This window comes from Rhododendron vialii, chromosome 4a (genome assembly GCF_030253575.1).
Source record: "Rhododendron vialii isolate Sample 1 chromosome 4a, ASM3025357v1".
Taxonomy (NCBI): Eukaryota; Viridiplantae; Streptophyta; class Magnoliopsida; order Ericales; family Ericaceae; genus Rhododendron; species Rhododendron vialii.
In genome coordinates, this window is record NC_080560.1 from 39,997,622 (window position 1) to 40,012,416 (window position 14,795).

Below are 14,795 nucleotides of genomic sequence, written 5' to 3' on the forward strand. Positions count from 1 at the left end.
AATAGTGATAGCTTGTTCCTCTAAGAGCTTTAGGGGTTTTTTTGGACTTTATGAATTTTGTTTTTATTCAAAAAAATTTAGCGTTGGGTTAATTTTGTGTCAATTTTTTGGATTATTGTTTTGTCTTGTCGAGACAAAATGGAAAACTAAAACTTACAGCTTTTTTGAGTTTTATCTTGAGTATTTCCAAAAATGTTAGGGTAAAAGGATTTTTTTTTTTAACTTTTTCAAATTTCACTCTTCGAGATCAATCAATAATTCACAAAAGTTTAGCGCAAAACTAAAAAATGCAAAAAAATTGAATAAGGAAAAACCTTAAAAAAAACCCAAAAAAAAAACAAAAAAAAACCTAAAGCTGTTGGAGGAACCAGGCCTGACTTTTAGAAGGGGAAAAAAAATACTGAAGCAAAAAATTCGAATTCAGTAATAAGTATTACTACAAACATTTTTGGAAAAAGAAAAAAGAATCCAACCCCAAGAACATCTGTATTTGTCCGAAGACAGAGATGAAGACGAAGATGAAGCTGAGCTCTAGAAATCATTTAGCCAAGAATGAAGTTGGAGCTTTTGAACCCTTCCAACCGGGTCTCAATCAAATCAACTTATTTTCTGATAGGTTGCTCCGAAATCCGAAACTCCTATAACTTTCTTGATTTGCTCTTGTGTTGTACATTTCTTAATTAGTTTTCCACATGAATCTTGATTGATGAGTGTTCAATTTCTGCCATACCAAAACAGAAAATAAAAAATAAAAAAGCAGCCTAGTATCCATACATGAAGCTAGTTTGTTGACGAAGTGCTCGTATCAAATGAATGGTTTGCCTATGGCCGTATTTTTTTTTTTTTTGATATATAATCCAAGTTTTTAATATGATCAAATGAATGGTTTGCTTATGGCTGCAAACTTTACGGTCGGTAGTAATTATTAGTGGCCAAAAGTAATTTTTCGCAATCAAGAGGTATGTAAAAGTTTGCGGTCATGATATCCCAAAGCAGATAATACGCTGATCGCACTTTTAGTAAGTAGTAACTAGTAAGAACAAAACGTGTATTCGGTAACCATGCCTATTTATTGGTGCTGGGGTTGGACAAACACAACCCCAGAGTGCCCCGATAGAAATAGAACAAGATATTACTCAACCCTCCCACAATAGTGTGCGAGACCCACAAGGCCAGAAGCTTGGAGGTTGGATAGCCACTTTCTTTGAGATTTGGCACAACGCTCATAAAGCACATAAGTATTTTTCTAACAATCGGATCTTCGCTGTGGATGGTAGAATTGATCCTCCGAAGATTAGTCAATGCACGCATAACTCGGATCGAATAGCAGAGTTGTAATTATAAAAAAAAAGACCCATCAAAAGAACCTCAATAATAAACTGGGCTATTAGAATCCAAAGAGGCTATTATGGGCCTTAAAACTACCAATCTTGATTAAACCCTAGCAGTTGCCTGCACCAATATTCAATATCCCACGGAAGTCCTCAGCCTTATATTTAGGATCTGTGTATACAGTCTAATCTGAACTGTTCTTATTGACAATTAATGGTTCAGATCTTTCGAATATTATTCCCGGTAAAAGTATCAAAACAAATCTGGACCATTAAAAACGTAACCGACAGTTGCGATTACTTAGACTGCACATTGCAAACAAGCCATTTCCTTTATTTATAGGCTGTTTCTAGAACAAGAAAAAAAAACCCTACCAACATTGTCGTTTCCGGTATCATTTTTCAAAGGATTAAGATGGAGTGGGGAAGAACAGAGGAAACGGAAACAGAACAAAAAACTCGATTTCCAGATGTTCCTGAAGAGATCATCCTTCGCATACTGTTGGAGTTACCGATTAGGTATCTTCTCCGATTTAAGTGCATTTCGAAGCATTGGCGTTTCTTAATATCTGATCCACCATTCAGTCTATTTGTTCAAAGACGACATGTAATCGTTGCGTCTCATTATTATCGACAAAATATAAAAATAAAGTACTCCGTGAATATCTAGGTTGCTGAGCGTTATTGGAGTATTACTTATTTTTTCGAAGTATGACTAGCTATTGCTACTTTTGAAAAAGAAAAAAGAAAAAAGAAAAGAAAAAGACTAGCTATTGCTAGTTGTTGTACACGTTCCAATAGCATGTACGAGAGATTAGGTCAAATTAACATTTAGCTATTTTACTTCGTCAAATGCGAAAAATTATGTTCTCCAACAGCCTCAATAGAGGGTAGCTAAAATAGTGTTTGCTACAGTACCTCTCCATATATACCTATTTACCATTTACCGGTCATTGCTTTTTCTTTTTATTTATTTATTTATTACTTCCTTTCTCCCTTTCTCTATTTTAAAGGAAACAAAACATAAGAAGGAGAAAATGTTGGAGAAAAAGTTAAAAAGCGAAACAATACATACTTTTAATAGAGGATAGGTAAAATTTTGTAAGAGTTTTAAAAGAGAATGCGACTAGTTAAACTAAAAAAATATTTTTTGACTAGTTAAAATACTTATTATTGTTGTACAATGTACACATTCTAAGCAGGGCCGGCCCGAGAAATTTGAATGCTCAAGGCTAAATTGTAGGGTGGTGTCTTACATATTTAATTAAACAACAATTAATGATAGAACTGTATCTTTATATTACTACTTCAGACTTTATAATGCATGTTAATTGCTTTGTCACCAATGGCCAAAGTGGCTGGCTTGAATTCTACCTGACTTGATTTTGAAACCTGACAGTTACAATAACAATTATTTTTGGGAAAAAAATATTTTAAAAGAAAAAGCTGCCTAGAAGACTCGAACTAGGACATTCTTCCACAAGAACTAAAATCAACTTATCATTGAGCATGGTATAAAATGAACAAATAATATATATATATACACACACACACACACACACACACACACACACACTCTTAATTTACAAATAATATTGAAGTGCCCTAAAATTTGAAATTTTTGGAAGGATCACTCAAGTGATATCATATCAAATGATATCACAAAAATACAACATATATTCGTCAACTAAGGCTCCGTTCCGAAAATCTTCTTAAAAAATAAGTACTTATTTTGCCACTTCTCATTCAAAAATAAGAAGGGTCATTCCACAAAACCTAAATAAAAAGTTCCTTTCACATTTTCAAACTCAAAAATAATGTAAATGAAAAAAAAAATTCAATTTTTTTTGCACCGTATTAAAGATCTCAATGAGATCTATCAAACAAGATCCATAGTGATAGGAAAATTATTTGCATAAACACATGATTTTTGAGTTTGAAGTTGTCTTATACAAAAAATAAGACTGTTGCTATGATAATGGGCGCCGGAGACCGGCGGCCGCGCCGGGCAGTCTTCGGCCACCGGACGGCCAATCCGAGCCATTCAAAAATTCTAAAAAAAAAAGAGAGGGGGCTTCTGCGCGAATCAACGGCATCTGAGGTGTGTAGAGTGCTTGATCCGAGCACCCATTTTCCATGTATATATGATCAAGCACCCTACACAGAAAAGGGGTGCTCGGATCAAGCACCCTACACACCTTGAATGCCATTGATTCCCGCGAGGGCCCCTTCATTTTTTTTTATAGAATTTTTGGATGGCTCGGATCGGCCGTTCGGTGGCCGGAGACGGCCCGGCGTGGCTGCCGGTACGATTTCCCTCCCCGGCCGATCGGTACCTATATAAATTCTTCCAAAATAAGTAACAGTCTTCTTATTTTTTGGAACAAGCCTTCTTATTACACAAAAAATAAGTTCTTATTGTGTTTCTGGAACGGGCTCTAAGACTGAGAAGTCAGTAATACGTGTTGTTCGCGACCATTTGGTCTAACGAGGAGCCAGGATTTGGTCCGAGGGCGGCTTTTTGATTTAACTTAAATTTAAAATTTTTGTTTTTATTTGAATTTTTTTCGCATTTGTTAATTTTGAGTCAAACTTTTGTGGGTTATTGATTCATCTAGACGAGAGGAATTGGAAAAGTAAAATTTTTTTACTTTTACCCAAGTATTTTGAGAAATAACCATTTTTTGAGCAAAATTTGCACTAAAAAGTAGTTATTTCTCAGAATACTTGAGTAAAATTGTCAAAATTTTATTTTTTCGATTCCTCTCATCGAGACGAATCAATAACTCAAAAAAATTTGGCGCAAAACTAAAAAATGAGAAAAAAATTCAAATAAAGAATTTTTTTTTTTTTAAATTTAAGTTAAAAGCCAAAAGAACGCATGCCATAATTTTATTATTATTTTTTGATGATAACAAGGGAGGACCAGGCGTGCTCCCAAATCAATTTAAAAACAGAAATGCTAGGGACAAAGAAAATTTACTCCGAAAGTACCTCGAAAACAGCAATCAATGGTTGAGATTCATTTCGATATGTGTGACTCAATCATCAAAGTGATTCTCAACCATTAATTACTATTTTCGGGGTACTTTCGAAATAAATTTTCTTTGTACGTAACATTTCCCATTTAAAAAATCTCGAAGCTGCAAAACGTAGTACGTATACGTCCAACAACCCCAACTACTGTGCCCACGCGGTTGCTAACGTGTGGACCGCGGCGGAATAAAATACTCCACCTTTCATAAAAAGATTTCAGGACATAATGCGACAAGGAAAACCAATACGTCATCATTATAAAAACTCAACCGGTGCAGCCGTGCAGGGTTATGCGTCCTCCTCTTCAACTTTTAACTTAAATTTACGAATTTTATTTTTATTTGTTAATTATGTGTCAAATTTTTGTGGGTTATTGATTCGTCTCAACGAGAGAAATTGCAAAAGTAATTTTTTTTTACTTTTATCCAAATATTTTGATAAATAACAACTTTTTTACTTTTTAGCCAAATATTTTGGTACAAAAATAACAAATGGAAAAAAAATTCAAATAAAATCAACTTCAAGATTTATGTTAAATTTAAGAGAACACAGATATGGAGAATTGTTTCGTGGGGAACTTAATTAGCCATCCTTTTTATCCTACTTATTTAGGTATTCATCCTAATGTGTTTAAATACTTATCTTTCTATCCTCAAATCCAATTTAATCCTAAACTACCATTTCTTTCTCCTAATTTTTTAAATCTTTCTCTCTCCTTTTTTTTAAATCTTTTCTAATTATCTCAATTCTCTCTCATCTTTCAAACATCTCACTCACCTAATCTTTTGAATTTTCTCTCTCTCCTAATCTTCTTTCTCATATTTTCATTCTCCTAAAATCTAAAAAGAAAACACGACTCTTACACAAACGAATGTGTAAGTCGGAAAACATGACACAACATGATCAATTCACAAAACATGGCAAAACTTAATCGAGATAGATGAATAAAACAAGATCAATTAAAAAACATGACAAAATTGAAAAACATGGCAAGTTTCGAGAAGTGTAGGTTTCAATCGAGATAGATGAACAAAACATGATCAAATAAAAAACATGAAAAGAATCAGAAAACGTGACAAATTTTGAGAAGTAGGTTTCAATCGAGGTTGATGAACAAAACATGATACAAATGAGTTCAAACATGACAATTTTGGGAAACATGACAAATTTTGTAAAATATGATACTTACAATGACACTCGTTGCATCCCAACATTTTGACCGAAAACTTACTACAGTTCTTCCAAAATATGAAAACCTATCTTCAATATACCATCAATTACAACAGAAATTTCGGCACAGGTAATCAATGAATTTCGGCACAAGTAATCTAAATCAGCAAGGTTTTGGGTGAGGATGCATGGTCTAGGCTATGGCCATTCCGACGTTGCCGGCTTCGACGATAGAGATTTTGGTGGGTTTGGTTGGTGGGGGAGGATAATTGTGTGCCATGGAAACTGATAACAAGTTCTGGAATAACAAATACACATTATCAGTAGTAAATGAAAAGAATGATTCACATGTACTCTATGTTTGTAGATCAGAAAGCGATCTTCTGTTGATTTTCTCGAATTCTCAATCAGAATGCCGCTGTCGCCACTCGCCATGATCTGTTTCTTCTTCAAGCTACCGAAGATATTTTGTCCCATCGCCAACAAAGTCGTCGTCCGCTGTGCGGCGCCGGAGCCACGACCACCAATTTCAAACGACATGGCTGATTTGCGCCACCCGGACTAGGTGGCAAATCAATATCATGTAATCTGGGGATATTGCCTAATCCCGGTCATGACGACTGCACGTGGTTAGGTGCCAATAGGGTACAAAATATTTTCCAAATGGGATATCACCCAATCCCGGTAATTGGGGGATTCGAAAAGACTATAAGTAAGGAAAATGATAAAATCCTTAATTATATATATTAATAGAAAAATAAAATAATAGGTAGACACTATATATAATAATATATGAATAGGGGTATAATGGACAACAGTAGATTTTGAGAATGAGGACATAAGTATTTAAAACCTTTAGAATGGACACCTAAATAAGTCTAGTAAAAAGGATGACTATTTAATTTTATCATTTTTTAAGGGCTCGACTCATTTACAAAATCAGAGACACACTCGAGTATTGAAAACAAAGTTTGGTTCGGCCCGACCCGACTGTTTGCCAACATACAAGGAGGGAGGACCAGAAGGGTTCCCAAATCAATAAAAATCAATTGGAGTAAAAAGCTAGATGGTTCGGGACGTATTCAATCACGTCAGCAACTCTCTCTCTCTCTCTTTCTCTCTATAAACTCCAGAATCCAGATACCACTGAATACAAATCTACTACTGCATTTCATCCCCAACTAGCTATCAAGCGATGTCAGGTCCTCAGTGCTGCGAAAATCCACCAGCTCTTGACTCAAGCTTTGGCGGCGTAGGGCATGAGGAGGAAATTGGAGGCCTCAAGTGCTATGTTACTGGGCCCCCTCACTCCAAGCTTGCTTTGCTTCTGCTCTCCGACATTTTTGGTACTCGCCCAACTCCTCATGCTTTGTGTTTGTTAATTTCCTCTTCAATTTGCGATCTGGGTAGTACTATTTCTTTTCTTCCATGCTTTAGCTTCCTCCTTAAACAAAGAATCATTTCTCTGAATTCGTATCCCATTCTTTTCTTCCATGCTTTAGCTTCCGACATTTTTGGTGCTTACCCAACTCGTATTTTGGCGCGGTCTTTTTTTCTCTCTCTGAATTCTCATTAGATTTGGCTCAAATTTTTATCTCGTATCGTTCGTCTCGATCGATGAGAGTAATAGAAAAAGTATAACAGACACAAGTAACAGACCAGGAGGGAGTGTGACTTAGACAAAGATTCAGTCTTTTCCACATAGAGTGACTTTCTTGCGTTTCTTTTGTCATGAGAAAATCTTGTTCATGGAGGTGGCAGCCCAAGGGTTTTAGGTGCCAATAAAAAAAAGTTTGCCCGTTAAAGAGTTAATACTTAACAATTTTTACAGCAACAATCACAATACACGAAAGCCAAACCAATATAAAGTTCTACTAATCATTATATACAAATACAAAATACAAAGTCTCCAAATAGACAAATACATATTATCTCAAGAACTCATGAGTGTCACTTGAATATTACTCGTCTTGCATTTCTAGAACCAAAACTATCAATTAAATATGTATAATCCATCTCTTTCACCAAGTCATTTACAATTGATAACATGGCTAACCCATTTAGTCTTTCTTGTGACATGATTAATCGAAGGTAATTTTTGATCAATTTCAACTTTGAAAAGCTTCTTTTTCTCGAGGCAACACTAACTAATGTCAACTAAATCAACACAAATCTAAGCACCACTCGCCACGGCTCTACATTTAACAACATACGTACAAATCTAAGCACTACCAGCCAGGGCTTTGCATTTAACAACATACGTACAAATCTAAGCACCACCAACTAGGGCTCTGCATAATAAGAGAATACTTACCGATTTGAAGCCTCGCAAATCGCAAGCGAATGAGAGATATACTCTAAGACTCCGCAGTGTGTATTATACTAGTATATACTGGTCCTGTATTTCAATTTTCAATAAGCTCAAATCAATTGGAGAATAAAAGAAGCCCTAATATCACTATCACTACTCAACTAAACTTAATTAAAGAGAGTCTTACTTCTCATAAGCAATTTTTCCCACCTAGCTCGACTAGATATTTACGTGATTTGAACGGACGTGGGGCTCTGCTGCCCAAAGGGCGCAGCAGCCCCTACCCAGACCACTCAAACGGCAACGTTTTGGTTAAAAAAAAAAATCTTACCATCAATTTGCAATCCTATGGAGCAAAAACGTGATTATGAAAGCCTTAGAGACAAAATTTGATTATGTCTCTTTAGAATAATATGATTAGAATAATAAGATCTTCACATCCATTCAAACGGATTAAATATTAGAGTACTTAATTTTTTAACCATATTTTTTAATATATAAACGGTCTCAAAAAATTAAGTGCTCAAGTTTTCACTCCGTTTAAATCGGTGCAAAGATCTTGTTATTCTTATCATATTATTCTAAAGGGTCGTAATTTATTTTTATCTCTAGGGCTCTCATATTAAATATATGTTCTTTATTTAGGACCCTATGGAGCAGAAATGTAATTATGAGAGCTCTATAAACAAAAATTAATTATGACCCTTTAGAATACTATGATAAGAATAACAAAATCTTTGTACTGATTTAAAACGGAGTGAAATTTTGAGTATTTAATTCTTTGGGACCATTTATATATTAAAAAATATAGTTAAAAAATTAAGTACTCTAATTTTTAATTCGTTTGAATTGGTGTGAAGATCTTATTATTCTGATCATATTATTCTGAAGAGACATAGTCAAATTTTATCTTTAAGACTCTCATAATCACGTTTTCTGCTCCATAGAATTGCAAATCGATGGTAAGTATTTTTTTAAAACCAAAACAGCAACGATTTGGTGGTGTGGGTAGGGGCTGCTGTGCCGTTGGGGCAGCAGAGCCCCTGAGTCCGATTTGAACATCCATTAAAGTGAGTTTAATTTGTTTAAACATAGCCATTTGAAAAATATTTCTTTCATGAGTGCTTAGCCACGTTTGGCTACCTTCTTTTTAAGTTTTGTCCTTGTTTACTTTTCGCTTTCTTTCAAATGGACCCAGAAACAAAAGAAAAACTCTCTCTCTCTCTCTCTCTCCAAAAAGCACAGCCATTGTCTAATTGAAACTTGAAAGGATAGTTGGTTTCTTATTTCTTGAAAGGCAGTAGCTAATTAAATATACCTCGAAGACTCGAACAGTCGAATACAGTGGCACAGTGCCCTTCGGCCCCTTTCTAGTTCGGCAATCGGCAGTTCCCGCTTCGTTTGGTGAAAAAGTGATATCACCAACAGACGTGAGAGAATCGATTATCGATCGTCCATCCGTTCTTCGTTTTTTCCCTTTTTTCTTCGGAATGGGCCTTTTTATTTTTGTTTGACGGTGACTGTTAGAGAAACTGAGAAAGGGTTTGAATTAAGACAATTTAGATCTCTCAATTACAAAAAGGCCATCGAGCAATTTTTTGGGCTCTTACTGGATCATGTGGGCTGCTGTAGGTTTTTATTGGAATGGGCCTTTTTTTTCTTCTATAGGGCCAAAAAAAACTTCTACTCAAGCCCAAATTAAAAAATTAGTGGAGTGCGCCTTTTTGTGATGCCCAAGGCTCAGGCCTCTTGGGCCTTGGGGTTGGGCCGGCCCTGGTGCTGTTTATAGTACCAACCAATCACAGCGGTCTAAAAGTGTGTGTTCTGGACGGTCTAGATTTTAATGAAATTTTTCTCTAGAAAAAAGTTTTAACTATTCTCTGGAAAAGTTTTTTTAACATTCCGACCGTTCAAAACACTTTTGAACGGTCACGATTAAGTGCTGTAAACTTGTTTATAACACCTCCGTACACAAGATTTTCTCATGACAAAAAAAGACGCAAGAAAGTCACTCTATGTGGAAAAGACTGAATCTTTGTCTAAGTCACACTCCCTCGTAGGAGGGAATCTTTCACTCACTATCTTCAACCGATTACCCACTAACTAGTAATTGTGTTATGAGATGAGTATGCCAGTGTGATGAGGAACACCACACTCTACTGCAGCTATTCCTGTGATATCTTTAAAAGACACCACAAATATCTTGTTCCTTAGTCTCACCTACTGCCCCAAAAGGGATTGCCTAATTTGTACGTTTATACATCGATAGGCCTGTCTCGAGCCCTCTTTGCCCACCGATTGGGATTGCGTGGGTACTGTTATTGTTATTGTTGTGTTTTTCCGTGATATCTATCTGTTATACTCATTCCCGAATTGTTTTTGACTTTTTTTTTTTTTTTTTGTAAATTTCCATTTTTTTTTTGTAATGATGATTCGTAGCCATCGTACTTATTGTTTTACTTGAATTGAACATGATATGCAATTGAACTACTAGGTCGCATGTACAGTTATTAGGAGTAATATGTCTGTCCTTTGCACTGTTAATACTTATGTGTGTTTTTTCGTTCATGTCTCCTATGGGTGGTCATCTTTGTCTGTCATCAAAATCACTATGATTGCACTAGTTTGACTGTTATGTCTAATTCATGGTACGGTGGTGATGTTATTCTGCAGGATATAAAGCTCCGAAATTGAGGTACTGTTAATTCTGTGCAGCCACTCAAAGCATATGTTACAAGCTAAACCGATTTAGTCATTGTTCTGCCTTTTATTTGCTTCAATATGGGTTGATTATGTTATCTTGCTTCTTAGTTCCATATGCTCATCCAAAGGGATTGTTGCTTATTCACTTTTAATTTTCTGTCAATCTTGTTGTTTGCTTATCTAGGGAGATCATGGCATTGCTTTTGTCAAAAAAATTGATAGTTTTTTGAACCTCATAATACATGTGCTTTGTATCATTCATCATTCTCCTTCTGTGCCACTATTTGTTATAAGTTCTTTAGTACTACCAGGAGTAAGTTTTAGACTTGCAACTTTTGTGCTAAACATCCTTTAGTAGTTGGAGACATTAAATTGGATAATTCCTTTATATTTCAGTTAATCTTTCAAACATCAGAAAAAACTCTCCTCCAAGTTTGAAAGGTTGAGCTCACGAGTCTCTAGTTGTGTGGGTCCCGTGGGATAATATGATGAGACCACTTCCGGCTCCTCCGATCATTTTGGGAGCTTAACTTTGGATGCTTGAAATATTTAGCACTATTTGTTCTGAAGGGTTGTCAACATGTAGCGTATTCTACGTGCAATTCATCGTAGAGGCTCGCTAAGGGGAAGAAAACTGATTTAAGAGAGAGATACTAGGTTGGAGATATAACTCTGGGCTTAGGAGCTCAAGAGAGGGGAAAAAAATTAAACAACTCGAGGTATAGATTTGGAGCAATAGTCTGTATGATTCAAAGGGGTGCATCAGCTTGACCTAATGATGAATTATGCGTCTAGTGGTAGTTGAGGGTTTTCCATTGCACACACCTCCCGAACTGAGGAGGACTGGCAGGTTGATAGTCTTTGAAAGTAAATCACTAGCCATTACCATCAAGCAAAAGATTCTAGACATTCGAGCTTTGATGGAGCTATATGCTTCCGAAGTACTTATGGTGGATATTTTGTATCTGATGGTGGGATCCTCAGTAATGGGGGCACTGAGCCGACATTGGCGGTTGCATATCCCTTACTGGCCCTTTGGATCAAGGACTATGGTTCCTCAAGATCTTGCCATGTTTGGTGAGAAATTGCGAGAGATGGACCTTGTATGTATGTACTCTTTTCATTTCTCACCTCGTCTATCCATCCAAACAACTGAACAAGTTATAGTATGCTAGAGGATTTTCGTTTCTAATGATTGCAATGAGCTGACATAGGCTGTTGTATGTCCCTTTGAGTTGGTATAAAGACTTTTTGGTCCATCAAGGTTGCACTTTATTGCCCTCACACTCTTTGCACAAGGGATATGGCAGTTCATATTGATACACTGACACAGTATCGTTGTGGTGTTGTATACAGATCACTATTTAGTTGTGGTGTCATTAGAATTGTGTGGATAGGATTTTTACATGCCACTGCTTATATATCTTGAAATTCATGTCACAACCTTCCAAATCTACAGGAAACTTGCTGACAAAGTTTCAGCTTCTGGTTTCTATGTGGTCGTTCCTGACTTCTTTTATGGAGATCCTTATGTGCCTGAAAATGCCGATAGGCCTTTGGAAAATGCCGAGAAGCCTTTTCCTGTTTGGTTAAACGATCACGGACCGGTTAGTCGTAATCTTAATCATATCATATACTGGTAAACTGCTGTTGACTTCAATCTAGGATCAGAATTGTCATATGGAATTACTTTTCTCTGTTGCGGTGTCCATGGACCATGGTATACATTTTTCCTTTTTTTATTTGATAAGCATACATTTTTCCTTTTCTCTTGTTTGAAATAACATATATACTTCCGATGAGAACATTTGGGCGATTCAGCTGTCCCAATCATTTATTTCATAGCTGGAAACGATGTATGTTTCTCTAAGAGATCTTGTATTCTTCTTTTCCTTTCTAAATACAGTCAAATTCTGGAAGCCTGCTTTCAAGTTTTGCAATAATCTAATGGCGCGTTGAATCTGTTTATTGAAAAGGAGTGCTATACCACTAGTTGCTGAAAATAGTGTTACTTTTCTCATAGGATAAAGGTTTTGAAGATGCAAAACCAGTAATTCAAGCTCTAAAAAGTAAAGGCATAACCAGCATCGGAGCTGCAGGCTTTTGCTGGGGAGGTGAGATGGTTTCTAGAGAAATGTTATTATGTTTTTCGTTTTTGCAATCAATACATATATCACAAACGTATTTTGCCAATATATTTGTCACTCGTTTGCACTGTGGCTTTGCTTCAACTGTAATTCTGTGGACATTTTTCAGCCAAGCCTGTTTTGGAACTAGGAAAGTATGCTTACATTCAAGCTGCAGTGCTATTACATCCATCATTTGTTTCTTTGGAGGATGTCCAGCGTATGTATCCCAGAACCCTTCACAAACATAATTCTTATGTCTTTTTGTTGGTTAAGGATAGAGTGCACTTCAAATAAGTGATTTTATCATGAGGTGGAAGTCAATTTCCTTCCGGAAAACCTCCAACATTTGGAGTTTTTTTGTGCTGATTTGAAGAATATTAACGGTGGGCATTATTTTCAGCGGTTAAGGTTCCTATTTCAATACTGGGAGCAGAGATTGACAGAATGTCTCCACCGGAACTCTTGAAGAAGTTTGAGGAGGCCTTAAATGCCAAACCTGAGGTAGGCAATCCCAAATTATTTCCTCTTCTGATTTTCATTTCTAATTGTGGTTTCATCAGAATTTCATCTTTTTATTTTCTCGATTTGTTTTAGAATGTAAAGTAATTGTTTTCCATACCTATATGTTTCCAGTTTATCTGAAAATAGTACTGACTTTGAAAAGGGAGGTCTGTATTTCCCTTCAGTTCTTTATCCCAGAATCATGCTAAGCATAGAAACATGAAGTCTTATCATTGCGAAATATCTCGATAGGTATTTTCCCTTAGTTGCCGGGGTGCGGGAAAAATCATTGCGAATTATCCCGATAGGTGTTTCATGTACCAGGAACAAAGTGTCATGGCTAGTATTGGTACCCAGTATGACGGGTATGAGTATGGTGGGGTTTTAGAAGTACCTGTGCTTCATAGGGGTTTACATTTAGTGGTTTACTTCCCTTCTTCCGTGACTAATGAGTCATTCTTAAATTTTCTAGACGGAAGTTTTTTTTATTGCTTTCATTCTCTTTTATCATATTATGTGCTATTGGTTTGAGCTACATGATTAGGATCTATTGTGAGGTGGATTGGATGATAATTTCAGTGCATTTCGAAGGTTACCATCATTTCCTTTTAATATTTCTTGTCTGATTTTCCTCAAATACGATGAAATTTGCTTCGTTTGATTTGATTCTATCCACCCTATTCAGAAATTGTACGGGTTTTTTTTATTTTTTATTTTTTTATCAGGAAACAGAAACATATATTGGTAACACAACAAATATAATAAAAAGGACTCTTAAGGTCTAGGAAATACAAGAAAATGAAATACAGGATGCTGAGATTTCCTTTTAGCTTTTTTTTGTTTTTGTTTTTGGAATAGCGAAGAAAGGTTCCTTTTAGTTGTTTTCGTCCACAGAGTCACAGAATTTGTTTTCGGTGTAGTCATTTGGCCCCATTCCTCCTAAAATCATCAATTTTGCGACCAGTTGAGAAATTAACGACTTCTGCTTACTTCACAGGTTGATAGCTTTGTGAAGATATTCCCGGGGGTCGAACACGGATGGACGGTGAGGTACAAGGATGAAGATGAAGTGGCTGTGAAGTGTGCAGATGAGGCACATGAGGATATGTTGAACTGGTTTGTGAAATATGTTCAGTAAAAAACATACATATACAGATGTATGTCTACTTTCCTTGGCAGAATAATTTGATGGTGTGGTAGCATTTTGTCCATTATTAGAGAGGGGGAAGTCTATGAACCCTGCAGAGAGGTGCAATAGAGGAAATGTTCTAGGTAATGCTCATATAGTCATAAGTACTGGTGTGGGTTTCACAAGCTAAGTTTGTTGTTTTGTTCTGTTCTTTGATATTTATGAAAGCATTGTCTTCTTGTTTACATATTTTACCAGGGAAGGGGTAAAGGACAGGTGAATATCACATTCCTTTTAGATTTATGTATGTAGATGTTGCAGCAGTGTTCTAAAAATTGGAATTAATTATTGACGGGGCCTATCCGACTAATTGCCATGCGCTGATTAATCGCTGATTACTAGGCCTTGAAGATTGAAGGTGGCCGACCGCCTGATTAGCGCCGAGCGACTTTTGGAACATTGTGTTGCAATAAGAAAATTACAAA

The 14,795-nt window shown here is 36.1% G+C and overlaps 1 protein-coding gene across 1 annotated transcript; it reads left to right on the forward strand.

Moving 5' to 3' along the window:
* Nucleotides 1–6,605: 6,605 nt before the first annotated feature.
* Nucleotides 6,606–14,555, forward strand: LOC131322060 (endo-1,3;1,4-beta-D-glucanase-like). Its single transcript, XM_058353167.1, has 7 exons — nucleotides 6,606–6,883; nucleotides 10,522–10,543; nucleotides 12,011–12,158; nucleotides 12,575–12,665; nucleotides 12,808–12,897; nucleotides 13,081–13,181; nucleotides 14,179–14,555. Exons 1-7 carry the CDS (start codon nucleotides 6,733–6,735, stop codon nucleotides 14,317–14,319), a joined length of 744 nt encoding a protein of 247 aa, XP_058209150.1. The 5' UTR covers nucleotides 6,606–6,732; the 3' UTR covers nucleotides 14,320–14,555.
* Nucleotides 14,556–14,795: the final 240 nt, after the last annotated feature.